The 2,151-nt window shown below is 39.9% G+C and overlaps 1 protein-coding gene across 1 annotated transcript in view; it reads left to right on the forward strand.

The window, feature by feature from the left end:
* Positions 1-2,151, forward strand: part of LOC102214511 (gamma-glutamyltransferase 5-like) — an 11,816-nt gene that overhangs the window by 8,450 nt on the left and 1,215 nt on the right. Inside the window, exons 5-7 of the mRNA XM_005733658.1 lie at positions 22-152; positions 590-774; positions 879-970. Coding sequence (XP_005733715.1) covers positions 22-152; positions 590-774; positions 879-970 — 408 coding nt within the window. The remainder of the gene's footprint in view (positions 1-21; positions 153-589; positions 775-878; positions 971-2,151) is intronic.

The raw sequence follows: 2,151 nt of genomic DNA on the forward strand, positions 1-2,151 counted from the left end.
AACAATTATTTATATTTTCAGGATACAAAATGGAATCAGAACCTAATACTACTGATGAAAAGATTTTGTTTTATCACCGTTATATTGAAGCTTTAAAATTTGCCAATGGATTAAAGAAACATATCAGAGATCCAAACTTCAGCTCAGATAAAGTAAGTATCTCAAAATTTGCACCTGCTTTGTTGCATATAGTATGATTATATTTAAGTGACTCAACGAGTAAATGTAGCAACACCACATCAGCCTCTGCTCTGCCGTGCTCCACCCCGCCTGCAGCTCATCCACAAACCACATCCCACCACAGTCGGTTTATGCACATTGATAATGAGTTGAGGTCTGAAGTTTTTTGTAATATCTCTGAGCATTGCACAGTCAGACTTTTGGTTAATTTGCTGGGGTGAGCTTGCGACTTTGCAAGTTGCTGGTTGAAGATGCTTCTGCTGTGTCTGTCACCAGCAGCGTCAGTGATGCATCAATGATCAAAATTCTGTTAATATTTGGCTGTAAATTGTTAATTTTCTTGATATCAATGTATTTTCTGTAATGTGCTTATTTAATTATGGGTCTTAATTCTCTGTATTTCACACAGATGGCAAAGAATTTGACAGAGGATAGCTTTGCCAACCACATACGGAGCTTGATCAGCAGCGACAAGACTCACGATCCCCAGTATTACGGCAAAAACTCATATCTGGACAGCATCGGCACCACACATGTATCTGTGCTGGCTGAAGATGGATCTGCTGTGTCTGTCACCAGCAGCATCAACGATGAGTCAGTACCTGCATCATTCTGTTTCACTGTTAGAAACCAGCTGACTTTTCCACAACAGTGTGACAGGGTTTAGACCTAGTTCATTTAATGTTTACTCTTTACAGATTTGGGTCCAATGTCCTCTCTTCAAGCACTGGAATCATCCTCAACAACCACCTAAATGACTTCTGTGGTAGAGCTCATAACATCTTTCATGGTAAGGGATCAGCAGGATTCCTTCTGAATTTAATATTTATTAACAAATATTCTGGACCTCAGTTCTGATTTGTATAGTGCTAATTCGCAGTTGTACTTCATCTTCATCTTTACTTCAACTAACGTGTTTAGCATGGTTAATATCAGCGGTCTCCAACCTTTTTTGCGCCACGAACCGGTTTATGCCCGACAATATTTTCATGGACCAGCCTTTAAGGTGTCGCGGATAAATACAACAAAATAAAACTAGTACCGGTACCAAAAAAAAGAAGATTTATTCATAACACACGTGAAAAGACCCAGGAAAACCGAGTAAACGATAAAAACGATAACAAAATAACGCTGACAACCGATAAAAACCCTGAAAACCAGACATTTCACACCTGAGCCTCAACTCTCGCGGCCCGGTACCAGTCCAAGGCCCGGGGGTTGGGCACCGCTGGTTAATATAACATATACTTTATAAATATGCATGTTTGCACATGTTAGCATGTTGGGGGGTAAATATAAGAAATTTGAAAGAAAAACAACAACACCTCAGGAAACTGCACACCATGAATTATTAATCTAAGAGTACCAAACAAAAGCACCAGTGAGGAAATGAGCGCAGAAAATTGCAATTCATAATTCATTGTGACACCTTGTCATCTGACAATTGATGAAAACAATCAACAAAACTGCCAAACTGAAGCACATCATGTAAATTTGGATTAAAATGCAATTTTCCATTTAATGCCATAGCCTACTGAAATGTTTTGAATGTTCAAAAACAGGCACAGTTGAGCTCTGAGTGAACTTCTATAAACACAAATTACACGAGCTCTCTAAATCTGTCCTGTCTTCCTCACCTCACTCTTCAGCTGGTCACAGCAGATGACTGCCCCTCTGTGAGCCTGGTGCTGTTGGAGGTTCCTTGCTGTTAAAAGGGAGTTTTTCCTTCACACTGTCATTAAGTACCTGCTCACAAGGGGCTCGTCTTATTGTTCAGTTTTGTCTCTACTGAAGTGGGTTAACCTTATAATATAAATGTGCTGTTGTGATTTAACAGTATATGGATATTTATATTCATTTACACTGTATATAGATAGGGCAGCACGGTGGTGCGATGTTGCCTTATAGCAAGAAGGCCCTGAGTTCGATCCCACCTCCTGTGAGGAGCTTGCATGTTCTCCCCATGTTTGT

This window comes from Pundamilia nyererei, unplaced genomic scaffold (genome assembly GCF_000239375.1).
Source record: "Pundamilia nyererei isolate P.nyererei 1_Seehausen unplaced genomic scaffold, PunNye1.0 scaffold00053, whole genome shotgun sequence".
Classification (NCBI taxonomy): Eukaryota; Metazoa; Chordata; class Actinopteri; order Cichliformes; family Cichlidae; genus Pundamilia; species Pundamilia nyererei.